This window comes from Hyaloscypha bicolor, assembly GCF_002865645.1.
Source record: "Hyaloscypha bicolor E unplaced genomic scaffold K444scaffold_58, whole genome shotgun sequence".
Classification (NCBI taxonomy): Eukaryota; Fungi; Ascomycota; class Leotiomycetes; order Helotiales; family Hyaloscyphaceae; genus Hyaloscypha; species Hyaloscypha bicolor.
The window spans coordinates 275157-300692 of NW_020194560.1; the positions used below are offsets into that span (position 1 = coordinate 275157).

The following is a 25536-nucleotide window of genomic DNA, read 5'->3' on the forward strand; positions in this document are numbered from 1 at the left end:
TTGCTGATCGAGGTTCTCAAAGCGAAAGTTAGGTGTTGCATAAACATCTGCGCCATTTTTGAGTAAAAAGTCTACAATAGGGGTGCATCCAGACTCAGTTGCCTCCAGAAGAGCTTCAGACAGTAAGAGTTTGACCGATATCTTCTCTACGCTGGTGGGATGTAAGTGTGTTCGAGTGTAATATTCGACAAAGGGTAGGCAGCCGCTTCTAGAGGCAATGATGAACATGTGCTCGGGAGTTTGGATCGTGTGAGACCTCCTGCTCATAGCTCGACATATCGACCATTTTGACTGGTCCTCTTTCATCGCTTTGATGCTTTCGTGGGTGTTTCGAATGCGCCGATCAGATGCGACGAAGAAGAATTCCGGTGGCCAAGGCCAGCGCCAGCTCTTGTTTTCAGAAAAGCGTAGTAACTCGGCACATTGGACGGAATGTTGCGACCAGAAATCGCAGGCGTAGTGGCAAAGTGCATTCGCTTGGGGTTTGCGAATCTTGGTTTCATTCTTTAACTCGCTGTGAATGCCTTCCTTAATTTGAACACTGAACAATATCTTGCCATTGAACGAAACCCCAATAGGAAAGCATTCAAGCTTGACGTCTCTCATATCGTCTAGCTGAAGATTCCGAATGAGGGTCGTGAATACTTGGAGATGACTTCGACTGGGGTTAACGTTTATGCAGTCCATCAGGATTGAGTGGCAGAGATGAACGGTTTGGTCTCCTTTGATGGTTTCCTCATATCGTAGAAAGGACGAGCAATGTCCTAAGTAAACATCTATCTCTCTCAGACTTTCTTCGTCAGGCAAGCTGGTCGCCTTTGGGTGTCTGAATAACCAGTGCGCTGTGGCAAGTTCCATGACTGTCAGTGGGCGGAATGCTGTGCTGACAAGCATTAAGATGTGCTCTACATCTGTGCGAAACTCTATATTAATATTCGCAAGCAGTTTGGCGTAGAGCTGGGCCATGCCCGAGGGTAGTTGAGCCACTAGCTTTTCGGCTTTCCAAGGTGGCTTTTTCTTCATTTCTTGCGTGGCAAGCGACACCCAAAGGAACGTACTTTCGCAGCGCGAACTAAGTGCCTTTTCAATTCTTGCGACTCGAGCTTCGCTAAATCCAAGATTCACTAGATCCGCAACTTGCTTCTTAATGTAGAGTTGCACATCGTGGCCTGAAGTAGCCTTATTCAGCTCAAGCTGCAAGACAAAGGGCGTAAATTTCTGCTCTGTGTTTCCAGGCAGAGGCCTCGACGTTACGAGTAATTTGAGCTTTCGTCTAGAGTTTTCATTGCGGTGATGCGAGGCGTGCAACAGTTGATGAAGGAGATCCAGGAAAAGATCGCGGGAGCTTTTTTCACATTCATCGAGCCCGTCAAGGACGCAATAGAATGTATCATGCGAATCGTCATTAATCATAGCGGAGAAGATACGCCAGAGTGTTGTAAAGCTCTCGTCCGAGAAAGGCGGGAGGTCTGAGGATTTCCGCATCAAATAGTCGTCCATAATATGCACGAATAGTTGAGGTTGTTTTCGAAGAAGCTGGTAAATGAGGGTCCGGAGCATCGCAGCGGCTGTGTTTTGACGTGTTCTGATATCCCAGAAGAAATATCCAACCGTTGTCTTTTCCTTTTCCTCAGACATATGTTCCAATTCCTTGGTCATGAACAAGGCGAGCATAGTTTTACCTTGACCAGGCGTCCCAGAAATCCAAAGCAAAGAGGAAGATGGGACTAGCCACTTTATATACGAAACGTGACTCAGAAGCCATGTGCATGTTGACTCGACTCTCGTTTCTTTGTGATGTGCGAGCATCATCCGATAGTCGCCAGGGTTGACTGTGCAGAGAGAATTGAGGCAGTTCAGTTCCTCGCTGGAATATGAGGGCCGCATGGCTAGATTTTGGGTTTAAGTCAGTAATTTTTCTGAGATGGGTCATTATCCCGGGGCAATACACCGCAAGAAATAAGACTTGTGAGCTTCCCGGGGCAAAATCAATGGTTCTACCATAACAAACAACTGAGAAATACCCCAACAAAGTAATTTGGTGGTGAGGTGCCATTTAATCCATATTCTCTTTTCCCAATAACGATTCCAAGAACACGATTATCTTCTGGATACACCGGTCACATTTTCGCCGAGTTTCTGCGAGGGTCATGTAAGATGCGGTCGCGGCCTCAACATCTCCTGTTGCATCCCACTCTTCAAGTCCGATATCTGCAAGCTTCTGATGTACTGTGAAGCGGAAGTACAGGTCAGACCTTGCCATTGATTCGTGAGAATCTTCAAATGCGTTCGCAGCATCGTCTGACGCCGTCACTATCTCTCGAAGTGCTTTGATAATGGAAATGATGTTGCCCTCAAACTTGGGACCTGGAGCGCTTCCAGTACCAATACTGATAACCAAAGCATCATTTATTCTGTTAGGCCATATTATGCTTGCTTCGAAATGGACCATGCTTATTGGATTGTTGCTTTTGATGCCTCCGTCAATGTACTTAACTTTCTTTGAACCAATTTCGATTGGGTCGAAGAATGTTGTCGCAGCGGACGTAGCTCGGCAAGCCTCCCATATTTTGCAGACTGGATATTGTGCATCGTAAATTTTTGTTTCGTAAGACCGCAGAGCATGAGCCTTGGAATCGCTGGCTTGAACTGTGCAAACGAAACTAGATATCTTAAGGTTAGCTAGGCCGCTACGAAGGCAAATACCTCGCAGGTGATGCGTATATACGTACACTTTACAAGCAGGATCATCGTCCTTGAGGGTGGCGTCTTCCGGTAGATGACCCCCTTTAGTGATGATCTCCTTGATGGCTGCTTCTAGCTCTTCTCCACTAAACTTTTCTCCAGCATCCCAAAAGTTCTTTATTCGATGTGGAATATCCACAGGATTATATTTCCGTTGAAATATACGTTTGCCTAAATCTAGATAGGCCTCTTCACACTGATCCAGAGTCATCCGTAATCGGCCAATCATTACAGCAATTAGGCCCCCGGTGCTTGTCCCGCCAATCATGTCGAAAACCTCCCACGGTTGAAGTTTATCTCCCACTTGGCGATCTGCATTGATGCCTTTCATGATGTGCTTTAGAATTGAGATCGAAGACAGGCCTCGAATGCCGCCTCCGTCAAGAGACAGCAGGTGAAGCCGGCGTTGTGATGTCGCCATTGTCGATTGTTCAATTTCTTCCTGGAAAGTGAGCTTCTTGTGGGGAAGATGGGGATTCTATCAGATGCCCACTTCTGAAGGTCTCGTTATTTGACGACCCTTTAGTACTGTGGCCTTCGACGTTGCGTGGAAGTAGCATATTCAGGTGGTTTTTGATAGAATCGAGGCTTTGGCCGTGAGTCGGCTTTTGCAGATTTCGCCTCGGTGAGGCTGACGCGAAACCCACCCAGGACTCTCAGGATCATGAGATTCTTTGTCGTTGATCAGCAAAATCTACAAGCAAACACCAGATCCCCTAGATCATTTATCAGTGTCAAGGTGTCTATTAAGCTTGCGCGAAACTTACACTGGAAGAGAGCAATGTCCTCTGTCAACCATGTTGCTCACCCGCCTTCTTTTAGTCCTTGAACGAAAATATCCGCTCTCACGTGGTTCTTTTGGGAACGTGGCTTGTTGTTCTGGAGGCGCATCGCAGTCATGTAACACACCTTACGAACAAGACACTGCCAACAATTCGACTCTCCCCGATTCCTCGATTATCACATTCCTCTTGGACTCCTTGCAAAACTGTTGATAGCCTTGGTTTGCGCTAAGGTGACTGTTCTATCCGCATCTACTCGTTGGAACTGAGTGTACGCTGGTACACTGTAGTTTATATACTGGAGTATATAGAGTGCTTACCCCGCGTGAGCTGAGAAATCAAGTCGTCAACCTCCAAAAATAGTTCAACACTATTGTCGAGAACTATGGAAGACACGCTGTTTTTCAGGTTGTTCTCGACCCAATGATCAATAGCAAACGATGCGGCTATGAGATCAAGCTTGATCACCCGGGGTCTATTTGATAAGGAACAATCAAATGCGAACTTAGAATCTGATGGCGACAGTTACTAAAGCAATGCTAGTCGCACTCTAAATCAGCACGCACTTTTCGAGAAGAATCAAAATTATGTCAGCTAACAAGAGCTGTCTTTTCACCCTTACTCGCTCTCCTTTGCTACTATATTTTCTGGTGGGGGCAGACCAGTAGAGCTCTAAATTAGCAACGAAATAATTCTCGTTGCTGGAGTTCCAGCTCCCTAGTACTTCGTCTGCAATTGCAACTAAATGGCAATTTCAATATTGTGAGCGCCACACATTGTGTCAAATAATTTAATTAGTTATAATTATCGGCTGGTAATTAAATTCAATTAGTTAAGAAATTAATAATCAAATCATAGTAAAGTACCTAATTAACTAGTCACGTGAGCTTATAAAAGAAGCAAAGAGTTAAGAAGCTATATAAGACTTAAAATAAAGCTCAAATAAGATATTATATAACTTTAACTTAAAGAATATAAGAAGAAGAAATAATTACGTGAGTTAGAAAAAGACGAGAAAAAGAAAAGTTGTAAAGAAAGAATAAAAATTAATAAAAGGGCTTTTAAATATCTTTTTAAATAAAAGAAATACTTTTCTTTTATATATACCTCTTATAAAATATATATTTAAATTAAGGTAATTAGCTTTTAGTTTTAAAAACCCAATTAAATTATATTTAGTTACCTTAATTATTTTTGATATGCTCGTAATATATGAGCTCGAATATAGCGAATACTTTAAAACAAATCAGCTAAACAATATCGTAATATTTAAATACTTTGCAAGTACTATAAGTCAAGATAATCTGCGAAGGTGAGAAGAAAGGCATGAAAAATTTGATCTTGTCATTATAATTTTACCTCAGTGAAGAGTCGGCTCTTTCATGGAAATCCTAGTGTGTCCCTTGATGGAAATCAATCCCAGGTAAATCCTTGATCAACTAGCCTATTCACCAATGACCCGGTCCCCTGAACGAAATGTGTGATTTATGAATAGACTAACCAGTTCATAGAAGTCGACTATACACTAGTTGCCCGGAACACATTTCATGCGCTTGGCATACTCAAATCCCAACCCATTTCTCTATCTCTCTCATTCCTTATCCAGGCGTACATTTTTCTCCTATTAGATAACCGACGGTGTCATGACTCTGTACCACAGTCTTGATCCCCCCTTTTCTACACCCAAGACTCTTCCCTGTCCAGATATCCGTGGTCATAAACGCATCCGAGTCAGTGTCCAAATGCGGAATTTCACCCCACAAGATCTCTCTTGTAGCAGACGTGTCCAAGCCATTTAATGCTAATGTTAGGATTCCTCTCGTTGATTTTCCACTCCAATATTCTGCCGGGTGCGTAGCATTGAAAGTCCAATTAGGGTTCGTCCCCCATTTGTATGGTATTGCAGGAGCGCCATGGACTTGATCCTGACTGAACGACAACAAGTACTTGTTCTTTAAGATGTTGACATGAGTATCAGGCAAAGATTCCAGGGTTGTGCCAATGATCAGAGGGCTTTTCATCGCAGCCCAAAATGCAAAATGTGATCTGGTTTCTGCTAAAGTCAGATTTCCATTTCCGACCTCAAGCATGTCGGCGTCATTATGGCCCCAAAAGTTAACACTATTGAGGAGGAATGAATTCTCGTTCAGGATCTCAGCAACACGCGCCCACTACGGGTTAATACCACCAGAGATCCGCCAGGAACTACCGGTTGCATTTCCCCATTGCTGTACGTTTGCTTGGCCCCATTCGCACAAACTGTACAGTATCGTTCGATTCTGTGCTAGCAATGCGTCGCGCATAATGTTATATCGATGTGAGGTATTGCTCGACGCCCAGTCATACCCAATGGGAGCATCGCTGGCAGATACACCGCATGGTCCGTTCACATACGGTCCATACTTCTGCCATTGATCAGGGACGCAAGCCGTATATGTGTCGATCCAACCATCAGGAACGTAGCAGTTGTCATACTTGAAATAGTCGATTCCCCAGGCCGCAAAGGCTGCGGCATCAAGCTGTTCATGACCAATCTGCGCTGGGTACCCTCCACATGTTTGTGTGCCAGCGCTACCGTAAATGCCGACCTTTAGGCCAAGAGCGTGGATTCGATCGGCGACGCCTTTAATCCCCGATGGAAATTTTGCTGGATCAGGGATGATTTGACCGGTGGAATTATCGCGACCAGTTTTGGCGGCCCAACAATCATCAACTGCAAAGTTATCAGTGGGAAACGTAATAGAATTTGATAGCTTACTATTCACGTATTCATATCCAACGTCTTTGAAACCGAGGGCGATCATTTGATTAGCAGCGGCTATGACTTTTGTCTCATTGATATTGCATCCAAAGGCGTTCCATGAGTTCCAGCCCAAGGCGTGAAGTTTTCCCTGTATGAATCAGCACGATTTCATCTATTCATAAGAGACACTTACAACCCCATCCTCCAGTACTAAAGCTGCGACAGCCCGTACTAAAAGGGCAGCAAGAGAAATAGAAGTGTACATGTCCGTCTGTAGGTCGAAGAAAAGTCTCAGACTGGCTGTTCCTGGAGTATACCAGTGCGTCTACTGGCGCTTCACCATTCTATATATCTTAAACCCTTCAAGCTTTATCTTCGCATCTCGAATCAAGCACGGATAAGTAGCCCGTGGATATTCGCCTTAGAGGAATTTTTCTCCCAAAATCAGTTGGTGGAGTGCTTGACGTCCACTTCCCCGCATTCCCGAAGTCCACCAAGTCTTAGCATTCATGAAGCCAACTTAGAATTTCGTATCATTGAGGGATGTCCGTTTCTATGCAACCAAATGATTCGTTCCTTTTGTAGAAGCTGCGCCACTCCGTCCAATTAACCTACATTTCTCGGACCATTTGCACGAATATTCATAGGTTATTTCTTCAGCGCTGCCACCGGACAATCTCACTGGAGCAGATTTTCCGTCATTAAGAAAGCACTTCGTCGGAAGTACAAGCCCTTGGGAGCCTTTCCCGCTTCGTCTCGTAGGACGATCCTCCGCGAATTAGCAAGCCTTCCCCAGCACTAAAGAATCGTATAGGGCCTGAGGTGTGAAGCTGAGCGCCGAGGTATTCTCAAATCTTTGTACTTCAAAACCTCCGTATAGCAGGATGGTAATTTGCGGCCGGGATGACGGTCCGGCCTCATGCAATGTGGATACTTTAAACTGGATGAACTGAGATATTACGATCGCTTAAAGTTTCTTCGGCATTGAAAAGCAAGATTATTTGCGAAGTGGAGCAGTAGGTCGCAAAGGTGATGAGATGATCGAATAAAAATCCAGTTTCAGTACAAGACCATGTATGGTGAAAGAACGTTACAATGCCATTGGAACTCCAAACTTCACGCGCGTGCTCTTTCACCTCAGGTACCTGCATTTCGTCCATCTTCAACCCAACAGCTGTCCTCAAACGAGCGTTCCTCAAACACCGTGAAACGTCAACAATGTGTTGCCCCTGTGGGCTACATCTTGCTTCCCGTCACAGTAGCCAGTGTGCTCGACCTCCCATCCTTCCCTCTCCCGCTTCCATATTGACTAGGGCTGATGTTAGATGGGCGACCAGCACCAGCGGATTTATACCATGTTGAGAACCGAACTTCAACGTATTCGATCTCCTCTGAATGATTCTCAATGACATAAAGAAAGACATCCTTTCTGCCTGGGCTAATTGTCATTGTCTCTGCGGCGTTGGTGCCAGATATGGTCTTGGTATGGTGCTGCTTGGTATGTGTAGATGAACTGCAGGGGCTCGCAACTGGTGGCGAGTTGCTTGAAGATGTTGTGTAGACTCCATTTCCATTCCCAGAGCCAGAAAGGGTCCTAGTAACAATCGACACATCTCCAGCGGCGTCTATTGTGGTAGGAAACTCGATCTCGGTAATGGTAGCGCCGGCTATGCCGGTGGTGACAACGGTGACGGTTCGAGTGATACTAGTCAATCCAGAGCTCGTGGTATTTAGCCAAGTGCCTTTGCTGCTTGGAAGGCCTTGAATAGTGTAAGATGGCCGGGCGGAGACTCTATCTCGTGCAAGTTTTATTGCTTGGTGTGGTTTTGCAAGCACATGGCTCGCGCAGATGAGGGAGAAAAAAAGAATGATGTTCCGTAACATCTCGAAAAATAAGATTCAGGTTGACCTTAAAACAAAGGACCTGGAGAGAGAAAGGATCCCGGTAGCGATAAAGGTCAGAGATGTAGGAAAGTGATGGGTTTGAGAGATAATTTGTTTGGAAATATTACCCAAGTGACGGGGACGGAGCGTTTCCTTTATAAAATTTTCTCCCACAAAAATAAATACCACAACATATTCCCATGCCTCGGAGCATTACGAACACTCAAGACGCGTACACCGGAGGTCAGTTTTTGGGCTAAAGTTCAGGCAGTGCCTCCAATAACTGAAGCTCGTCTTACGACTTCGACGGCGTCTTCTGCAGGTCACAACAAATCCGTCTCTCTGAAACACCGAAGTCCTCTATTAACAGAAATACACCAACATTACCAATAATACCTCAAGGCAGTATGGAGAATATATAGAACCAACGACCGGAATTACAGGCCCCCGGGCCGCTGTTGGGGGTCTTCAGGGGTCAATGTTGTCGTCGGTTCAGGGGAGATGTGGCGCAGTTCCCTGGCCATGCAGGTAGCCGTCAGATCCTTCGATTCCTTTGATCCCGCATGGCGCCATCCATCCAACAAGATGAAAATATCTAACAGGTTTAGATTAGTTATTAAAAGCAATTTGCGTTAACTTCATGATTTCACGAAAAAGAGTGCTTGCTTCAAGGCAGAAAATTTGCAGAAATGCAAGCAGGGTAAAATTCTAAGCCACAATATTTTTGACCCTCAACACTACAAATATTGAGACACTTTTTTGGTGCTTTGTGCTAAAAATTCTTACGTTATCCAAAATAAATATGGAAATAATTGAATATATTTAGCTCACATTGACACTCAATGCGTCGCTATTTCGGATTTTTGAAGTGTTTGCTATGATCTGGCCAATTAAGACTTGTCAGAATATCACGTGGGACCACCTACCACTTTGCTTGCTGAAACACAGCCTCTTATGCAGTGTCTAGGCCCTTACCAACAACGAGTGGCTCCAGAGCTGGCACAAAAGTTCTCGCCTTCAACACCGTCGGCAGGAAGTCCTTACACATAGTCTTCCCAACCTCGTTGCCCTTGATCGATGTCCTGAAAATATGCTTGATACCCAGACCTTCGGGCGGAGTAGGAAATCTTGACCTAGTGGTCGTCACAAATTTGTCGCTGGTCGATTTGTGCACCACATCAGTACAGACTGCAGTGGCTGCACCTCCAATGCAGTCGAAGACTCCAGCAATCGTCTTCCCCTTGAAAGCAGCCACAAGATCGTCGCAGACAGTTGGGCTATGGTAATCAAAGACTTGACTAGCTTCAAGCACCTTCATCTACTCGAAATCCTTCGGCGAAGCGGTTGTAACGACCCCATACCCAACCGCAATTGAACCGCATTACCCCAGACACTGTCCGCACCACCCCAAACCAATAGCTTCTTCCCCGGATCCTTTCGCTTCAGCTCGGTCAGCATCTGCAAGTTCAAAAACTCGCCCTGAAATAGTTCGCTCGCAGCAGTTGAGTAGCCCAATGGGATAACAGCAGCCTTCTCGAATGTCATATCATCCGGAAGTTCAGATGCCATGTTCGTCTGCACCACCGTGTAGGATTGGAAGCCCATGTGCTGGTTCTGCTTGGTGGCCATTCCCACCCCATGCCCTATAACGCGATTACCAATCTTGAAGCGTGTGACATTGTGTCCTATGGCTGCGACAATGCCCGTGACGTCTTGCCTGAAGATTGTGGGGCAGTTGAGAGGGAACCAGCCACGGGTTTGGATTGTGCCATCGACGAGGTTGATCGCTAGGGTGTGGTTCTCTGTAAAGATTTCATTTCTTCGAGTCCATGTCGGGGCGGAATTGACTTTGAGGGGGTCAGCTTTCAGGGAGGTAATTCAAGCTGCAGGGTTAGATGCTATCTTGATGGTCTTGATGCTCGAGCTGTGCTTTCCGCGAGCGCTTCGATAGACTGCAAAGGAGAAGATGAGCTATAAATTCAAACGTAAACTCTCCAGGTAGCTGGAAGTTGTCAAGAATACATATGTCTACCAGCCCTCGCCTTCTCCTTCTCCAGCAGATTTTCCGAGCTCGTAAGGACCAAACTCCGTTCCGGAGAGAAAGCCATCATTCAGCGCTCAACGTTAACAATTTGAAGCAATATGAGGAGCTCAGGAAAATGTACTTGCAAGTTCTTCCTTCAATCAACGGACAACTCAAAAGTCCGTGACTGAGAATAATAGGAGACCGCGCAACGCCAACCGAAAATGGGAAGATGCATGAGTCGCGACTGGGTGCGAGGATGGGTCTCAACGTCAACGACACCGCTCTTGGGTCTTCTTTGCGTTAAAATTTGGAGATTAAAGTTCTGATAGTCGCGAATCCGATTGAAGAGAAACACATCCTGGAACTCCTGTCAAACTCAGAGCAACAATTATCAGACTTCCTCCGGCTAGCGTTAAGCGCTTCACCTCCCACTTCAAGATCCTCAGGAGCGTCTGCTTCAAGGGGTAGAATCAACAATCGCATCATCTTTCGTCTTGTAGGTAGCGGCTTTGACAAGTCTCGAGCACTATTCGGGCGAGAATGCTAGTTTAGTCATAAACAGATCCAACATTGTCTCAAGTTAGACCTTCTGTAAACCATGACAACAGTTCCTCATAGGTCGCGGCTTGCTCTTCTTGAGTTTCTTGACCTTCGGTGTTGTTCGTGATATAGCCAACAGAGCCGGCGTGAACCTCTCCCTGCATGCCATTGCGGCTTTTTTGACTCTGCGATTTGAGCCGTGTAACAACATCACCGAATTCCATCACAATCCGCGCACAATCTGCAGCGGATTCGTTCCTCTGATCCCCAGCCTTCTGCAGATAGCCCACCAGAATATTGATGCTATCAGTATGCTCCGCCGCATCATTCAGCAGAGAAGCGAGTTCTAATACAATGGCAGCGTTGAAAGGGAAGTGGTAGTCGAAGAGAACGGCGGTATGATTCGTGAGAAGGAGTCGTTGTACCAGTCCTGTAATTTCATGAGCAGCAGCAGCACAGGTTTCGACGTGGGAGGCGTTCCAGGTCTGGCGGTGCTGGTACGTCGGAAGGTATTTTGCTGCGACTGATTGCTTGGCTGCTTGAAAGAGGGAGGGCCGGGTACAAAGGATTATGAGCTGAATTTTGAGTTAGTTGAGAGAAACTGGAAAACGTGAAAAAAAAAAACTTACCTGATTATATATCATGTGAAGAACGAGGCTTGCTCTCTCGCCGGCTTCAATTTCTCCTTGTACTTGCAGTGATGAAGGCAGGTCAGCTTTCCATAAGGAGAGCTTTTGGAGGGCTGTATCTGCTCGAGTGAGAGTCTGGGGATAGTTGAGGCCAGTGCTGGCTATTCCATAGACACTGTTGACTATTTCGTCCATTATAAGTGCCAGTTGAGCATGCGCACGAAGCCCCGTGGCCAATGGGAGGTCGATATCGACCTATAGTTCTCAATCTCAATACCAACTCTGGCGGGTTGGTTAAACGGCACATACCATGTGGACCGGCATATCTACAGTAATTGCCTCTCGAGGCAGCGTGGTCGGTCTCCCCATAAGGCAGCTTAACCACCTTATTACACTTTGTCAGCGCTTATTCCACAGGCGGAGAAGAAATCTTACCGATCCAGAATAAAGGTATTCCAAAATTCCCTCTTCGTTTGCTCCTCCGACCGTCCAGCTTTGTGGAGCCCATGTATGACAGAAATCCGCACAGCAAGTCCAATATAAGTGAAGGCTGCGTCTCTACGATACAATCCAAGTAGATACTGACCCATGAGGCATAACCCACGCATATAAGATAGACTCGTGTCTTCCATCGGATTAATGAGAAAGAACTTCGCACGAGCAAAGAATGTTTCGCCAGGATGTGTTTCCCACGGTAAGCCAAGAGATGGGTCGTATTGGCACGCAAGTGCCATGATAGCATTCAAATTACACAGCGTATCCATGCCTTCTCCCATTTCTGTAATACGAGCTGCTTGCCGTCGCGCCTTCTCTTGAAGCTGTTCCAGATTGCCCCAGTAGTAGATTCCTCCGCATTGAGACAAGCCGCTCCCGTCTCCCGCATAAAATCGAAAAATCGAAACAAGCTTAGATATTTCCTCCGGTTCTGGGAGAAAGAAAGGGTCAATATTTGGAAGCATCAATGGCCTAGAGTCATGGGTGTGATATCGGCCGAGAAGTGATGTGAAAATTTCGTCTTGTAGAGGCAAAGACCAGCCATCCCTTCTCTCGAGCAGCGGAAACACAGTCCCAACAAATTCTCGGAGACGATCGATGAACGCCGCACCTGACGACTCGCCAAGATATCTGGATTGGCCTTCGGCATCCCTCAAGATTCTTCCATCGCCAGCCTCTCCTTGCTCATCGGGAGGAGGACTGCCATTTGAGTGTGCTGGCTCTGTTGTCTGAGCTGACTTGGACCATTTTGCTACCAGCACTTCACGATTGCTTTCTGAAGGAACAGCGTCTGTGAGACAGCGTTCCAAGAGCATGCATCGCGCTTGAAGTTCTTCGTATGTTTCTTTCGGTACAAGGACCCTCTCCTTGGGAGGAGGATACTTGCAAACTCGCGAGCTGGATATGCATCGTGAGCAAGGCTCTTCTCCAGAGCACTTGACTCTCCTGATATTGCAGGCATTGCACCTGTTCAAAGTTAGTGAAGAGTTTCAACTGCGGGTCCCTTAGAAAGGGCTTGATTTACGCTTGGGTGGCTCTCTTGCGTTCCCCTGTTGGAACCTTTCGGCGGCGTGGATTCGGAGGTAACCGAACTCCCTCGGTCTCAGGTGCACTGTTTTGGCTCCTGATTGACATAGTGCGCCCAGTAGGGTCTTGGTACAGAATTTGGGGAATTTCCACAAGTGAAATGTACTTTAATGATGCGAATAAATGGCGATCAGTGGAAGTGGGGTGAGCGATGCGGGGTAACGAGCCTACCCGAGAAAGTCTGTTTTTAGGGCAATTCGCTAATAACTATCCACCCACGGGAATTTTGACAGTTTTACCTTATATCGCAATTATTTAGAATAGGGTCTTTAAACTCGATTTGGTTCCTTTTATCTTATGTGCTCGAGTTAAAAGGCGGTATACTTTTTAGTTATTATATGAATAGAAGGCAAAGTCATTGACTTCGGTTTCGAGAGGACCGGGAATATCGCTAAAAATACAAGACTTTCTCGGGTAGGCTCGTAATCTGATTGGGTGTCCGCTTGCGGGAGTCCCCCCAACACTTGACAATATCACCCCTTCCACCATATCAATTCCCCTCTGCTGAAATGAAAAAAGAGATTCAGAAGTATTTATTTGAGATAACCTATGTCTTCTACCCTATCGATTAAGATCTAGATCAAGTCCATTGAAGTGTTCTTAGATAATTAAGCGAACATGCCACTCTCACCAAGATGTGATTTCCGCTTTGTTGTAACTACGTTCATTGAACTATGTTCATCAAGAACAATGTTCAAATCCTAGATGGCATTTACAAGCCGTACACGAATGTCAATTTCCGATCTCCAAACCTCTTCTCGCTCAATCTCTCCTCCTCAATCTCTGCTTCAGACCACCCTTCAGTTCGTCTTGCTCTCCACTTGTTGACTGCCAACAATGTGTATCGATACGCGAGATATCCAAGGAATGCAGTCGCAACAAATCCCAGTGTGGCGTAGAAAGGTATCAAATAGCGAGGAGCGTATTTTGCTTGGAATAGCTCGGATCCAATGATACCAGCCAAGTTCCCAAAGCCGTTCACGCCGAGTACAAGTGATCGTTTGCCTGGCTCGGGAGTATTTCCACTGAGCCAAGCTGCAGTGAGGGGCGCAGACACGTAGCTTCCAAATGTGAGAATGCAAAGGCCGGCGTAACGACTCTTTTGATGGCTGACGGTGACGGTAATAATCAGACCCACCAAGCAGACCAGCAAGCCCCCAAGGATATGAAAGCCTCGCTCACGTCGGTGATCTGAATGCAGAGCGAAGATGTACAATCCGACAGCACCGCAGACATAAGGCGGAACGGACATTAGGTTTGCCGTGATTGATTTGTAACCAAGACCTTTCACCACCAGCGGCAAGAACACCGAAAATGCTTGTCCTGGGATACTGGCGCATATGTTGAAGAAGAGAATATACCACAGCTTCCAGTCCTTAGCTGTTTCGACAATATCACGTTTCGAGAGGCGTTCAGTCGGCCTCTCAAGGCCATCCTTGCCGTATTGGTGCTGTACATAACGCGCGCCGTCGATTTGTATCCGGTTTGTGCTGAATAGTCTCTGCTCAGGGGTAAGAAACCACGCGGAACCGGGGCCCATCGGCAACCAAAACCAAGAAATAATCGCAAAGAAGCAGGTGAGTGCTCCCTCGATGATGAACAGATACTGCCAATTGTGTAAAGCACCGTCAAGTTGAAATACTCCATAAGCTGGTTGATGTTAGGTCATCTACTTGCGAAGTTCTATTTTCGCACGTACCAATAGCGCCCGAGAAGGCTCCAGCAATTGCATATTGCCCATAGAAAAGAGCTATCCGGACAGCAAGATCAAAACGAGTGTAAAATGTGGAGAGATAAAACACTGCAGTCGGGTAGAAACCAGCTTCGAAAAGGCCAATTAAAAGTCGAACGGCAATGAGTTGAGCTGTGCAGCATAAGTACATGCGGAAGCCATGTTAGAGAATTTGATAACTTACCACGCCCATGAATGAAAGCATGACAGATGGTGAGAACACCCCAACCGAACTGGAGAAGGTTTTAGTATAAATGCACCGATGGCAAGATGTCCTTCATACCATGATGACTGGAATCCAATTTTTGGCACCGATTCGGCGGCCAACGGCTGAGGATATAGGCTGGAAGATAACAAATGTGATAAAGAATAGTGACACGGAGAGATTGAGATCGCTGGATTGAGCTCCGATATCATTGGTGAAGCCTGAAGTGATGTTAATATAATTCCGATTACCCGAGGGGAATTCAAACCTTGCGTTTGAGCATTTCCGACATTCCCTCTGTCCAAACCGTTGAAAAGGTACAACAGGGACATGAATGGCAGAAGGAATATGTCGAATTTTACGTTCAGTGCGCTGCTCATTGCCTTTTCTTCCACAGTAACTGGGAAGTAGCCTGCTGGAACCTCCGCATTGTTGGTTGGATCGGTTGTTGGGAGAAGGTCTGCTGGTTTCTCGAGTTGATCTGAATGAAGAACATCGCTCTTGTGAGCTTCTGTGTGCTTGAATGGAGTCATCTTTGGAGAAACGATAGACGTGTAACGTATGATGAGAAAGGTCAAGCAATGAGGTGATTCAATTTGGGCTGGTGTCCTCAGTATTTATAGACTTTCCAGGCACAGAGCTGATGAGTTCTCCACATGCTATTTCCCCGCAACAATTCCTGGTCCTTGGAGTTGGAAGCGGACCCCAGCTGAGAGGTACGATGGGTACTGTACCCGATTACCGTTTCTTTCCGGTTGGTCAGTCGGCGATTGTTTTCCTCCGTTGTGATAGGCATTCTGTCCAACAGTGAAAAAACTGTCATGAAATCAAGAATCGATTGGCGTGGCGAACGGTTTTTGCCCGGGTGCTGTACCCGAACCCCACTACCCCACCTTACCCCTGACCTCGGGTACAGTACCCTTCCGCCACCACCTTTAACACTTTCTACACCTGTCATGAAGGCGTTCCGATGAGAACGCCACAGCATATTAGTCGCTTCCTTCATCAGTCAATTTTTTTCTTGACAGTTAGAATCTTCTGTTATCTCCTTTTTGGTTCGAAACATACTGAATTAATTCAACTCCCCAGAAAACAACTTGGTCTCTCTAGCAAATCTTGCAATTGTCACGTTCAAAATATCCTAGGTCAAGTTCTTTTCAAGACGAAATAATGGGCAGCATTGAAACAATCACATCAAGTGCTCTTTCACTATCAAGTCAGCAGAGTTTTGACCCACCCAACAAATCCGGTCATCTGAAGACCCTCGATATTGGCCTCGATGGCAACACAACCTCGACCAACCCCTTTGGTGATGTAATTGAACCTCTTCCTGGGATACAACTCTTAAAACGATAGCATGCTTACAACATATTAGATCCTCCAACTGAGTTGTTTTCATCCTCTTCATGGCATCGTCGTGGTCTGTCCCTTCCGACAATTTGACGGCGATCGCTTCTACGATTCCGGGTACGTTCGAGAATACCGGAAGAAATTGCTGGACTATGTTCACTCTGGAAAACGCGGGTTCGGCCTTCATCTCACGGGCACAATTTCTAACCTCAAGTCTGAAACCGTGGCAAACAATATCACCGCCACGTATTCAATAGGCCGAGTTCAGGTGACAACGACTGTCTCTGTTGGTAAAGACCAAAGAGTTGTTCAATATATAATACTGAAATCAACTTCAACACAGAAAGAACAAGTTGATTATACCCTTGCTTTGAATATCAGCGTCAATCGAGCCTCGTATGGTCAACTCACTGAGGGTGGACCAATCCCGATTCCGCCGCCGAGTAACGAGTTCCAACTCGCCGATGGAAGCCAAGCTTGGGCAGTCGTCAACCAAAACCTGGATGCCATGATACAAGGAGATCTCTACTGTGATGATTTGCGAGTCTGTCTGGAGCCTATGAAGAGAAATAACACTGCTCTCGAGCAACCTGTTAGTATGGCGTTCCACGAGACACTCAAAATCAACCCAGGCCAGACACGGACTTTGACCTCAACGTATCTGCTTCAACCAAGATGTGACTTTGCAAAGATTCCCTCGCCTCGGAAAAACCCTGGACCAAACCGAGAGGAAGGATGGAAAATCAAAAATGAGAATATGAGATTGATTATCAAAGGCAACCTGTCGTATATTCTCGGAAACTGTACAATTCCGGTGAGCAGCAGTGCTACCTGCTTGATCACGGACCATGTTGCACTACCTTTGGGTTGGAATCGAGACAACTAGTAAGTCAGATCTCCGATCCGGATGATATCATCGGTAACACGGCTTCAGCTGGCAAGTTCGATATCTCCTTGACGTCTACCAACATATAAATCGACTGCTAGACGCCTCGACTGCTCAAGAGTATCTCTTAAAAATTAGGACCGTTGTCTGCGGGCACCTGAACTGGGTGTTCCGTGTAGCCCAACGTCCGTACGGGTATTGGCACAGATCATATCTCGCTACAGGCGTGCCCAAGGACCGGTCCATCTTTCAACTGGATCAACAGTGTTATCCTATTCTCGAACTGTGCGACTTCCTGCATCATTTTCCTTCTGAAGTGGATTTGGTAAAATCAATCTTGACTGAGGAGACTATTCCATCTATCCTCTCTATCCTCGAGTCGCACCGAGACCCGTCTACTGGTCTTTACTCGACTGAAGAAACGCCTGGCGATGATGCGGTTGAGCATCCATTTCACTTTTCCAGCCATATCCTACTCTGGCACACCTTCTCACGCCTTGCCGAAACCCTGCCAAAACTCAAATTTGTTTCTAGTACCCTCAACCCAGAATGCTTGAAACAGAAAGCGGAACAGCTTCGAACATCAACACTTCGGCACTTCGTCGCTTGTAATCCAGCAACTGGCACAACCATGTTCGCCTATCTGACTGACGGAGCGGGAGTTCACACCTTCTACCACGATGCCAATGACCTCCCTACGCTCTTCATCCCCACCTGGAGGTTTGTGGATCCATCATCTCCTGAGCACGTGCTCTGGACAAGAACCATGGAATTCGGCCTCTCGCCATCGAACACAGATGGATTCTTCCCACAGGGTCCGTATGGAGGACTCGGAAGCGTGCACACTCGCGGTCCATGGCCACTTGGTTTTGCCCAGGAATTCATATTTGCGAGTCTCTTAGGGGATAGGGCGGCGATAGAGGATGCTTGGAGACGGATCCAGGGCAGTATGTTCATGGATGGGCTCTTCAGTGAAGCTGTCAATGCGGAGACCGGGGAATGTACCAGTAAGGCGTGGTTTAGCTGGCCTGGATGTGTCATTAGCAGTGCTTTAATAAAGTTTGAGATCCTTGGAGAGAAGGCATGGGACCACCAAGAATGATTGGTTCGGTACAACAAGATGGGCGGGGTTGGTTGTACCGCATTACATATGCATGAATGACAGCAGGTAGATCGATCATGTTCAATAAATATTGTATATTGCCGGAACTTTGCCAGGCGTTTATTAGGATCTTAAGACCGGGATCTGGGATAAAAGGGGGAAGCTCTCGTGACCTCAAATCCACGTGGCTTCTTCACCAATGTCACCAAAGCCTGCAAAGTGCCGCTTTCCACAATTTTGCGATCTACGGTCTCCGCTCCTACCGCTCCTGCGCTATATATCTTCGAGTTTCATGTTTATTTTGATTTAGAACAATGGTTTGCTAATTTGCTTCTAGGTATGTCACATTTTCCCGCGGCATGAAAAAAAAACGCGCGTTCGTGCATCTTGCATGGACCCTGTTATCGTTGAAATCATACATCGGCCCAGCTTTCCAGCCTTGACCCTTTCTCCCCCCCGGGAACCCTTTCCTCAACCTTGACCTCCAAGTCGGTTTGCTTGCGGATTTGACCTAGCTCAACATTGTAGTCGGATGCAATAATCGCCTTCTGACTATCTGCGTCTGTGTCTGTGCCTGCTCTATCCACGCCATTTCCGCTGCGCAGGTATCCATGTGTAGATCGTTGAACTGCTTTGTTCGAGGTAGTAACGCCATTGGTGTTCTTCGCTGGCGTGGCGCCGTAGCTGAGTAGCTTACTGCGAAGGCCGAGCTTGTAGGAGATCGTGCGAAGGATGGGCTGCATTGCAGGAAAGCAACCAACCCAGAGGCCGACATGACCTTCTAAGTCGGTCCACACACCGATGGTGGCCATCTTATAGGTTCTGTTGACTCTTGGTTAGTTCACCATAGACACATGTTTCGTGTGGAACGGGGCAGGGAGGCTAGACGTACGGATCGATGGCAAAGACTAGTGTCTTGATATACCACAAACGTACTATTCCAGTAATGATCACAAATACGCCGACGCTGAAGATCAGAATAACTTGGATCGCTTTCTTTGTGAACATCATATTCTTCCAGATCATCCAGATTGGGAGAACCATCAGTACCACATCCATGATTATGCCAATGACGGCGTGCGATACCATCATGTTATCGTTGGCTTTAGCGGAGACACAATTGAGGCCCTCTGTTTCGAAAGGTGGCTTCCATAGATCTTTGATCTGACTGATCTTAGCATGGCAAAGGGAAACGAAGGGGAAGACGAACAGGTCGACATTCGCACAGTTTGTACCAAAACGCGAAGTTTGTTTGGATGATAATGATGGCGGCGGTGGCGTAAACAAGGTAAAGGTAAAGCTCTAGAGGTGCATTAGCAGTCTGGAAGTCTGAGAGATGATATGACGAAGATCGCATTGTTTCACGCGGCGTGAAATATCGATCTCTGCCTTTCTGTACTCAATAACTTACTCTCTTTGCCTAGACGAGGGAGGAATGCCACAACCGCCAACCGCATCAACCCAACGGCCCAAAAATATATGAGATTTTGCGTAACCAACAGCTGCAGTCATCCGTGTCAGCAAAGCTAAAGCATCAATGAACACTGGCACGCGCCTCGAAGAATTTGATTACTGCGGGCATTGGAATAAGTTCCAAATGAGCTCCGCTACCGTTCTTCACCTCTACATTCCAGATCAGACTTTGCTAATTCTCGGGTAGATTATCAGACGTGGACGCGCAGTAGAAGACTTACCGGCGATATCTAGAGCAGATTGCGAACAGATGACGGCCTACGTGTGATCAGTCACTTCACATCACAGGCGTTGATATAAATGGAAAGATCCTACCCAAGCTACGGCCGCGAAAATATCATCCAGCCCAGGGTTCTTAGTCATGACCAATCTCACATACAATCGGGTCCAGAGGATAACGGTCGAGATGGCTATCAAAGACGCATTCAAGTCTCTGAGGAGATTGCCTTTGTAGTCGGCAGTTTGCCAGAACTGCGTTCCCTCCGGGTAGGTACTTGTTGTCGCCATGGCAAGATTCAAGAGCCAACAGCTAAAGATAGTGAGGCAGCGTCAGCTACAGTACTGACCTCTTGCCGTGTCCCAGTGGCCTGATCGGTTCCAGCGCTCTGGGGCACATGGCTTCCTTAAGAGTTGGGACGAGGTTCCCCAGAGTCGCTGCACCCTGCTCCCGCCCATCGTACCGCTCGAGTCATGCCTCGAGGAGGCGTTTCGCCCCTATTGGGAAAATTTGCATGCTGCTACTCCGTCCCCTCCTTTCGACCCATGCCTGCCATGCATTTTTAGGTTCTGCAAAAGTTCTCGCTTCGTGCCGAGAGAGCTAGTCTCCGAAGACTGCGAGGCTGGGCGGAGATTCTGTTCATGCAGGTTTGATTAATCGGTGGCGGTCAATAATCACTAGAATGAGAAGCCTCAAAAATCATGATATCGTCATAGTCTCAGCTGGTGGTGGTAGAATAATATCCGCTCTCTATGTTGCTTTATGTTGAATGTTGTGAACTTGTGTCGGCAAACTCGGAAGTGGCGCGAAGATACCCCGCTCACGGCTCGCGTGGGTTGAATACAGCAGCCCCTGAACTAACAACGTTGCCTCCGCAGGACCTGGGTTTGCATCGGCTAATAATCGTGCAGCCATGCTTGCACCAATCTGACCCCTGGTAAGTATATTCGTATGGATCCGCGATACGCTCGAAATTCAGCCATACCGGTTGCTTTTTTCCCGCACCAAAAAATCTAGAATTTTGAGAACCTTACAACGCAACATTGGATCCTAGAAAAAAGTTTAGATAGAGGTACGCCTGACAATTACACAGTTTTTGGCTTTTTATGATTTTTCAGTTGTTTGGAAATTGTGGAAGTTATTATTCGTACGTAAATTACCAAACCCCGCAGGGACATAGGATAGGGGCTTTGGTGCACGTCCTGATGCGTGATAATACCCACCAATCGGGCAATACCCTTTTGAAAAACATCAACCTGCTAAACAAGCGCGAGACGGTACGGGGCATACATCCGCTCGTCTATTTCTCTGATAAAGGGTCTAATGGAAGAGCCACGTCTTCGGCACGAATTTCCACATATGCGCGCGAGTCGGAAAACAGCAAACGCGCTGGTACCAAGTAGTGAGGCCCATTGAAGATGTCAATATTGCCAAATACGAATAGGTCCACTTCCCGCATGGGTTTTATATGAAGAGTGCAGCTGCACTCTCATCCGTCCTCGTGGCAACCACCCCGATACGAACAGCTCCACTTCCCGCATGGTTTTTATATGAAGAGCGCAGCTGCACTTTCATCCGTCCTCGTGGCAGCCACCCGGATAAGTACTCTACAGGGCAGCGTCCACTCGCGTCAGTTTCGACATCATGCATCTTCCTTCCATCATCTCAGCGGCACTTTTGGTGCTCGCACAGGGTGTTGCTGCTGCCCCATCTGCACGGTCCTCGACTCTCGTGCGCAAAGAATGGTAAGTGATTTATTTCTCCCGCCTTCACTTGGTATACATGGCTCATAGTTCCCAGGAGAACCCTCTCGAAGTACCAGCAATTGGCTTACATCAAGGCGTTCAAGTGTCTTCAAAGCAAGCCAGCAAGAACCCAGTCACTCTACCCCGGTGCCTTTACGCGGTACGATGACTATGTTGCATTGCATATTGCCATGACCACGCAGGTTCACTTCGTGGTACGTATTCTCTATTCCTCGCTCTGACAGTTTCTAAGTTTCGGTTAGGGACAATTTCTACCTTGGCACCGACAGCTCCTCTCCATCTTCGAGGATGATCTGAGGGACACTTGCAGCTACAATGGTGCTCTGCCGTAAGTCCACTCCCACCTTAAAACAATATTAAGGGAGAAACTAATTGTGTGTAGGTACTGGGGTATGACCAAGCATTATTCCATAGTCAAGTTGGCATTACTGACTGCTTCATAGACTGGTCAAAGGATGTTACAACCTCAACATCCTTTAGCGACTCGCCAATTTTCGATCCTGTCTATGGTTTTGGAGGTGCGTCTTCTCCTCTTGGTGATTGTTAAAGTTAGCGGCTAATTTCTCTAGGCAACGGAGAATACCTCGTAGACATAAGCAACCTACCAATCACAAGTGCTTTGGAAATTCCGGGCAGAACTGGCGGTGGTAAGGTTCCCTCAACTTCTGTCATATAAATTTAACATTCCGAAGGCTGTATTACCACTGGACCTTGGGCTGGCATCAATATTACCCTGGGCCCCGACTACAGCTTTGCGAACAACCCCCGCTGTCTCCGCCGCGACTTCACTCCTGCATTTGCCCAGGGCGCACTTAACTCCAGCGTCATCGCCTTCACCGAGGCGGCACCGACCTTCTTCCAACTCGACCGACGCATGCAGAATCTAGAGCTTGACCTTGCCGGTGTCCTCACCCACGGCGGGGGTCACTTCGGTGTTGGTGGTATGGTCGGAGAGATGTCGGACATGTACTCGTCCCCGGGAGACCCTCTCTTCTGGCTTCACCACGCCATGCTGGACAACATCTGGGACCAGTGGCAACGTGCCAACTGGGCAACTCGCAAATCCGAAGTCGGCGGACCAGATACTATGTGGGCTTATCCGTACAACTACTTCGGCGATGTCCCGTACAAGAACATCACCACCGCCTTTGTCTTGGCCTATGGGCAACTCAGCCCCAATGTGACCATTAAGCAGATCATGGACACTACCGCCGGTCCTATCAGCAGCTATACTTACGCTTAAAGGGGAGTTTGGTGAATTAGATTAGACAGGGTGTGGATAGACAGACACATACACTCAAGCCCACCAGGCCTAATGTTAATGATAAATCATCCAGCAGTGGAAATAGCATGGAATTAACTCTCATGTTTTCTATCATAACGTGAATGACTGAAGGAATACATCGCCAATCCCGAACGTGAAGCTCCAAGCAGCTAGCTACATATCGATCCATGGAGCAGGAAATATCAAGGGTTCTCTTCCGACACGCAATCCCACAGTTGATAGAACCCAAATTGACGAAAAGCCTGCTAACATCCACTTGAGTCATACAAATAAGCCAGTTGGAGCAGGGCTATGCCGAGTAGACCGATCACATGAAGTTTTGACATCCTCAAAAAATATCGCACACCAACACTCCCGTCACGTTCCAACTGGGTATGACACAATGTCCGACAACTTCATTGTCAGTCGAGAAACATATCCTGTTTGCTGAGGTTTACGGTCTTCTCCTGCTGGCCGTTTGGATTTATACCTCATTGGGATCTTGGCTTCATTGTCGGAGAGCTCAGCTTTAGTGTCTTTGATTTCGGGGACTGTGATACTGGTGGTGAGGCTGTCGTTGAGGTTCGCCGCCGTGGAGACAGCAGCGCCGGAGTTGTTTGAGTCAGATTTGCTCGAGACGGAGTTACTTGGCTCGGAGTCCCCATCATAAGCCAAGTCTGCTTCACGAAGCTGTTCCCATTGCCGAGAGCTTGATTCCTCCACCTCCTTCTGCTCTTCAATCTTCTTCTCCTTTCGACGAGCGCTCTTCAGCTCTTTGATCTTCTCTTGGAGGTTTCCGACGGTGACGGTCTGCATGTGAAGGGTTTTCTGCCTCATATAAATACCATATCCAGCTTCACCATCCAGGACCCATTCGTCCCTGAGTTTCAGGTACTCCTCAGCGGGTGAGAGGCGGCGATCTTTGCCCACTTTCGGGCCTTGATTGGTAGATTTTTGGTCCTCGTTGACGGTGTTGTTGAGCTGAGTCTGCTCGGAAAGTTGTCGTTGGAGGCTCTCATTGTCTCGTTGCAGTCTCTCGTTCTCACGAGCTTTCCCGTTGAGTTCATTCTGTTGTGTAGCAACCATTTGCTGAAGTCCCTCGATCTCGTAATCTTGTTCGTTAAGTCCATTTTCTTGAGTAGAAACTAATTGTTGGAGTCTCTCGTTCTCGTAACCTATTTCGTTGAGCTGATCTTGTTGACCAGTAAATTGTTGAAGAAGCCACTCGATGTAACGAGTACGGCCGCGCCTCGCTCCTTCGAAGCAGGCCGCTCGAACTTCCAGCTGTCCCACGGCTTCTTCTCGGTACAACCCGTGCAAGTCGCGGTATGCTGTCTGGTTCTGTTGTTCCTGTTTAAGCTCAGCGTCGCGAGCTTGGTTTTCAATCTTTTCGAGGCGGCGTGCCCAGTTGGTGTGGTGGTGCCGAGGTTTCGGCTGTTGAGTATGGATGGCTTCTTGGAGGCGGCGGTGCGCTATTTGGGCAGCGGTAGCGTTGATCTTTATGACGCTTTCGGGTTGTGACTGTTGACGAGCGTGCTCCTTTTGGAGATTGTCATACATTTCGTTAAGCGGAATTTCATCCATAATGACTTGGGGAAGGGGATGTTTAACATTGATATCTTTCTCTTCTTGCAGGCGACGTCGATTGATCTCTCGTTCTTCCAACGAGCGGCGGTATGCCAAGTAAGAGGGATTAAAGCTGGTGAAGCCAATAAAGCCCGAAGGTGGTAGGGGCTGTCGAAGGGTAATAATAGCTTCATCCTGGAAGCGGCGATGCGCCATTTGGCGAGCGGTGGAGTAAATCTGAAGTGTATTCATATTGATTGATGACTTAGATTAGGATTTCTTGTTGTTGACAATGAAGAAATCCTCGCTAAGTCTGTTGTGGAGGTCGTGAATTAATATCGCGTAATGTCTTGATTGTAGGTTGTTAGTGGAGAGGGAAATGTTTCAGATCAGAATCTTTGAGAGGATATATCCTCGGATGACAGTTCGGATTCAAACTATGGTTCAGGTCGCGGTATCTGCAATTGGAATCTGGTCTGCTTAGCCCATCCCAGGACCTTCTAGCTCAGAGGAAGAATAGCTAGCTGAGATACTAGCTAGTTGATTTTGAAAGAGTTGTGTTCCTTGGGGCAGGCATGATTCCGTTCCCGCAAAATCGTGGTATCGTAAATGTACTGTCCCATGTTCCCGTGTTAGCTAGAGTTAGCGCGCCAGAATCTCTCGAACAATGAAGCCAGTCTCGCTCGATGCAAGAGTCATCCAGACACCCCAAAAATCCTCAAAATGATCTGTAACATACCTTCAGATTCTTGAAACCTTTTCCAGGTTTTTAGTGATATTGCATAGATCCTAGTCATGGCATCTAGAAGTGTTGTTGCAACGCTTTGGATTAAAGGGGGAGGGCTCGCTAAAGGACGGCCCGAGACGCGAACGAAAGCCGCTCCTCTTCATCCATGGATTGAGCCTCTTCTGGTGCTTTCGATTCTAGCTCGTATCCCAACGAAATGTAAGGAGACGGGCCTGATGACCACAGACTAGTTTTCCCAGTCTCAGAAGCAAGGTGGGGTACACCGGCAAAATGTTCGTGCTCGAAGGTCGAAAAAGT

At 47.1% G+C, this 25536-nt stretch overlaps 11 protein-coding genes across 11 annotated transcripts; 2 read left to right on the plus strand and 9 right to left on the minus strand.

Moving 5' to 3' along the window:
* Positions 1-840: 840 nt before the first annotated feature.
* On the minus strand, positions 841-1887 carry K444DRAFT_528111 (uncharacterized protein; the record flags this gene model as incomplete). The annotated part of the gene is made up of 1 exon (XM_024874690.1): positions 841-1887. A coding segment is annotated over one exon (1047 nt), but the record flags the coding sequence as incomplete, so codon positions are not given.
* A 169-nt stretch (positions 1888-2056) lies between these two features.
* K444DRAFT_642900 (FabD/lysophospholipase-like protein) lies at positions 2057-3166 on the minus strand (the record flags this gene model as incomplete). The annotated part of the gene is made up of 2 exons (XM_024884791.1): positions 2057-2663; positions 2733-3166. 2 exons carry the CDS (start codon positions 3164-3166, stop codon positions 2057-2059), a joined length of 1041 nt encoding a protein of 346 aa, XP_024737551.1.
* A 1959-nt stretch (positions 3167-5125) lies between these two features.
* On the minus strand, positions 5126-6535 carry K444DRAFT_642901 (glycoside hydrolase family 27 protein; the record flags this gene model as incomplete). The annotated part of the gene is made up of 4 exons (XM_024884792.1): positions 5126-5648; positions 5700-6240; positions 6286-6418; positions 6464-6535. 4 exons carry the CDS (start codon positions 6533-6535, stop codon positions 5126-5128), a joined length of 1269 nt encoding a protein of 422 aa, XP_024737552.1.
* Positions 6536-7506: 971 nt separating this feature from the next.
* K444DRAFT_663038 (uncharacterized protein) lies at positions 7507-8154 on the minus strand (the record flags this gene model as incomplete). The annotated part of the gene is made up of 1 exon (XM_024886773.1): positions 7507-8154. The coding sequence occupies one exon, from the start codon at positions 8152-8154 to the stop codon at positions 7507-7509; it is 648 nt and encodes a 215-aa protein (XP_024737553.1).
* A 952-nt stretch (positions 8155-9106) lies between these two features.
* Positions 9107-10262, minus strand: K444DRAFT_652539 (zinc-binding oxidoreductase CipB; the record flags this gene model as incomplete). The annotated part of the gene is made up of 3 exons (XM_024885803.1): positions 9107-9472; positions 9532-10016; positions 10187-10262. 3 exons carry the CDS (start codon positions 10260-10262, stop codon positions 9107-9109), a joined length of 927 nt encoding a protein of 308 aa, XP_024737554.1.
* A 493-nt stretch (positions 10263-10755) lies between these two features.
* Positions 10756-12978, minus strand: K444DRAFT_527844 (uncharacterized protein; the record flags this gene model as incomplete). Its single annotated transcript, XM_024874663.1, has 5 exons — positions 10756-11295; positions 11350-11604; positions 11668-11734; positions 11785-12810; positions 12869-12978. The coding sequence occupies 5 exons, from the start codon at positions 12976-12978 to the stop codon at positions 10756-10758; spliced, it is 1998 nt and encodes a 665-aa protein (XP_024737555.1).
* A 664-nt stretch (positions 12979-13642) lies between these two features.
* On the minus strand, positions 13643-15247 carry K444DRAFT_642903 (MFS general substrate transporter; the record flags this gene model as incomplete). The annotated part of the gene is made up of 5 exons (XM_024884793.1): positions 13643-14580; positions 14630-14794; positions 14847-14895; positions 14946-15088; positions 15136-15247. The coding sequence occupies 5 exons, from the start codon at positions 15245-15247 to the stop codon at positions 13643-13645; spliced, it is 1407 nt and encodes a 468-aa protein (XP_024737556.1).
* Positions 15248-16037: 790 nt separating this feature from the next.
* On the plus strand, positions 16038-18309 carry K444DRAFT_588683 (uncharacterized protein; the record flags this gene model as incomplete). The annotated part of the gene is made up of 3 exons (XM_024878069.1): positions 16038-16181; positions 16357-17041; positions 17160-18309. 3 exons carry the CDS (start codon positions 16038-16040, stop codon positions 18203-18205), a joined length of 1875 nt encoding a protein of 624 aa, XP_024737557.1. The 3' UTR covers positions 18206-18309.
* Positions 18310-18488: 179 nt separating this feature from the next.
* On the minus strand, positions 18489-20615 carry K444DRAFT_612382 (uncharacterized protein). The gene is made up of 7 exons (XM_024880122.1): positions 19994-20615; positions 19900-19936; positions 19761-19828; positions 19617-19707; positions 19416-19507; positions 19098-19369; positions 18489-19027 (listed from the first exon to the last, which is right to left on the minus strand). The coding sequence occupies exons 1-7, from the start codon at positions 20183-20185 to the stop codon at positions 18619-18621; spliced, it is 1161 nt and encodes a 386-aa protein (XP_024737558.1). The 5' UTR covers positions 20186-20615; the 3' UTR covers positions 18489-18618.
* Positions 20616-21239: 624 nt separating this feature from the next.
* On the plus strand, positions 21240-23011 carry K444DRAFT_588687 (Di-copper centre-containing protein). The gene is made up of 7 exons (XM_024878070.1): positions 21240-21640; positions 21696-21855; positions 21904-21989; positions 22044-22051; positions 22105-22179; positions 22231-22308; positions 22354-23011. Exons 1-7 carry the CDS (start codon positions 21540-21542, stop codon positions 22902-22904), a joined length of 1059 nt encoding a protein of 352 aa, XP_024737559.1. The 5' UTR covers positions 21240-21539; the 3' UTR covers positions 22905-23011.
* Positions 23012-23065: 54 nt separating this feature from the next.
* On the minus strand, positions 23066-24743 carry K444DRAFT_663045 (uncharacterized protein; the record flags this gene model as incomplete). The annotated part of the gene is made up of 1 exon (XM_024886774.1): positions 23066-24743. One exon carries the CDS (start codon positions 24741-24743, stop codon positions 23304-23306), a length of 1440 nt encoding a protein of 479 aa, XP_024737560.1. The 3' UTR covers positions 23066-23303.
* Positions 24744-25536: the final 793 nt, after the last annotated feature.